At 38.5% G+C, this 2,003-nt stretch overlaps 2 protein-coding genes across 2 annotated transcripts in view; both read left to right on the forward strand.

The window, feature by feature from the left end:
- The window catches only part of LOC118322524 (phosphoribosyl pyrophosphate synthase-associated protein 2), an 11,488-nt gene extending 9,885 nt beyond the window's left edge, over positions 1-1,603 (forward strand). Inside the window, exon 11 of the mRNA XM_035654228.1 lies at positions 199-1,603. Coding sequence (XP_035510121.1) covers positions 199-357 — 159 coding nt within the window. The 3' untranslated portion in view covers positions 358-1,603. The remainder of the gene's footprint in view (positions 1-198) is intronic.
- A 280-nt stretch (positions 1,604-1,883) lies between these two features.
- Positions 1,884-2,003, forward strand: part of LOC118323034 (neurabin-2-like) — a gene marked incomplete at its 3' end in the record, with an annotated part of 10,583 nt that continues 10,463 nt past the window's right edge. The window contains exon 1 of the mRNA XM_035654951.1: positions 1,884-1,898. Coding sequence (XP_035510844.1) covers positions 1,884-1,898 — 15 coding nt within the window. The remainder of the gene's footprint in view (positions 1,899-2,003) is intronic.

Consider the following 2,003-nt stretch of genomic DNA (forward strand, 5'->3'; position numbering starts at 1 on the left):
GCATATTATTGCAACATCTTAACTTGCCTAGTAACTGCCTTTAGTCAGTCTTTCTACTGTTCTGACAATCCGCAGCTCTGGTTAGGTCTAAATAAATCCTTAATTCACAGACGTAGACGATTAAAACAGCAGTTAGTCGCTCTTCCAGCTGCGATATGGTCTCTTATCTCAGCTCTCTCTTTTTCTCTCCTCCCCCAGGTGGTGGTGACCAACACGATACCCCACGAGCTCCAGAAGCTTCAGTGTCCAAAGATCAAAACAGTCGACATCAGCATGATCCTGTCGGAGGCCATCCGCCGCATCCACAACGGAGAGTCCATGTCCTATCTGTTCCGCAACATAGGAGTGGATGACTGAACAACCTGTCACACACACACTTACCATTTGCCTTCGGATCTCTTCAGAAACATTGGGGTGAATGTCAAACACTGAAATTGTATCATAACATACAAATATAAATGCTAACCCTTTCCTTTGAGTTCAGCTTAACATAGACGATGACTCAACATACACTCCACTAACTAGTCTTGTTCCATAGCTGTGACTGAACACACATTGCTTACCCTTCCAATGGCTGCCCTCTTGTCAAACAGTACACACCTCAGTTGTGTTTTTACTCTCATCTCTCTGAGTCACCTCTGCTTCTTTCTACATTTTCCTCCGTATGTGTTAACATAGAAATTAATGTGGATGTTAAATCTAAGTGTTAGAACATGATATTTGTGAGCATTGAATGTCTCTTGCAGTACAATCTCCTTTTATTAATATTATCCGAAAGAGAGTCAGTGCCTTCTACAGGACATACTCCAAACACACAGGCCTTCACTGCTCTGACATCCAGCTGTGTGTCCGCTAATAGAGCTAATTCAGAATGAATCCAGGAATATGCAGGTTCAGAGTGCATGTTTAACGCTCCGTCAGGTTTTTGTTTATTTATGGTAGTGTGTGAATGTTCTACTAATATAGTTAGTCAGCTAGCCATATGTCTGTGTGGTTGCCATAGCACTTAGATGCTGATCTGGTGTCAAATCTACTAACTGCTAAACTGAACTGGAATTAATACAGGAACTATTTTCTCAGTCTGGTTAATTGGATTGTTAGAAACATTTTATGACAGTGCACTTAAAAACATGTCTTCATGAGTCATCCATATAACATTGTGTGCCATTGTTTTAATGCCTGCTTGCATTTTCTATTTGTTCACGCCACAAATGAGCAGTTCTCTTCCAGCTCGAGGACTCGAGCAAAAGCAACTCACAAATAAACTGATTTTCTTAATCTACCAGTTCCACATTAGAGCTCAGTTTTACTCTCTGGGTAGAAGTGGAAGGTTCTTATTAATCATTTGGAAATGGGTAAATGAATCCTCGACCCTGAGATAATTATGAAAGAGACTGATGAATTTACACACATTCTACCTGAGTTTCAAAAAACAAGAATTTCCAAACTGCAGCTAAAGCCGGGAAAGTAAATTGAAATGCTGAATTTCTGATGCGCAAAACTTGACTGAAGCAGGTCTTTGTCACTTTACCAGATATGTTCCAAAAATGTTTTGTATTTATTTTCAGCACTTAATATGAATAAATACGACCTAAAAAAGGTAGACTGTCTTGTTTTGTAGCTACATATTTGTATTTCTTGCAAGCACACTGATGTTTAAGCAGGTAAGTGATCAGTGATCATCAGTATGTTAATTTAGAATGTTAGCATGGTGATTAACATAAACCCAATGTCTTAAACCAAGTGATCTGACCTCATAAATCAAAGGATTGCCAAAGTTAATTAAAATTCATCCTGAGGGGAACATCATTTAAGGAGAATTATTTTCACAGGAATCTTTTCAACAAGTGAAGTTATTTCACTAAAAACTATAAATGTCAACCATGATGGTGATGGAGGTAAAGTCAAGAGGTCACCAAAGTCATTAAAGCTGCAGTAGGTAACTTTTATAAAAAATAAAAATTACCCATCCTAACGCTATTAACTATCTTTCTTGGCTCTGA

Source organism: Morone saxatilis, unplaced genomic scaffold (genome assembly GCF_004916995.1).
Source record: "Morone saxatilis isolate NCDOM2014 unplaced genomic scaffold, NCSU_SB_2.0 Contig14, whole genome shotgun sequence".
Lineage (NCBI taxonomy): Eukaryota > Metazoa > Chordata > Actinopteri > Moronidae > Morone > Morone saxatilis.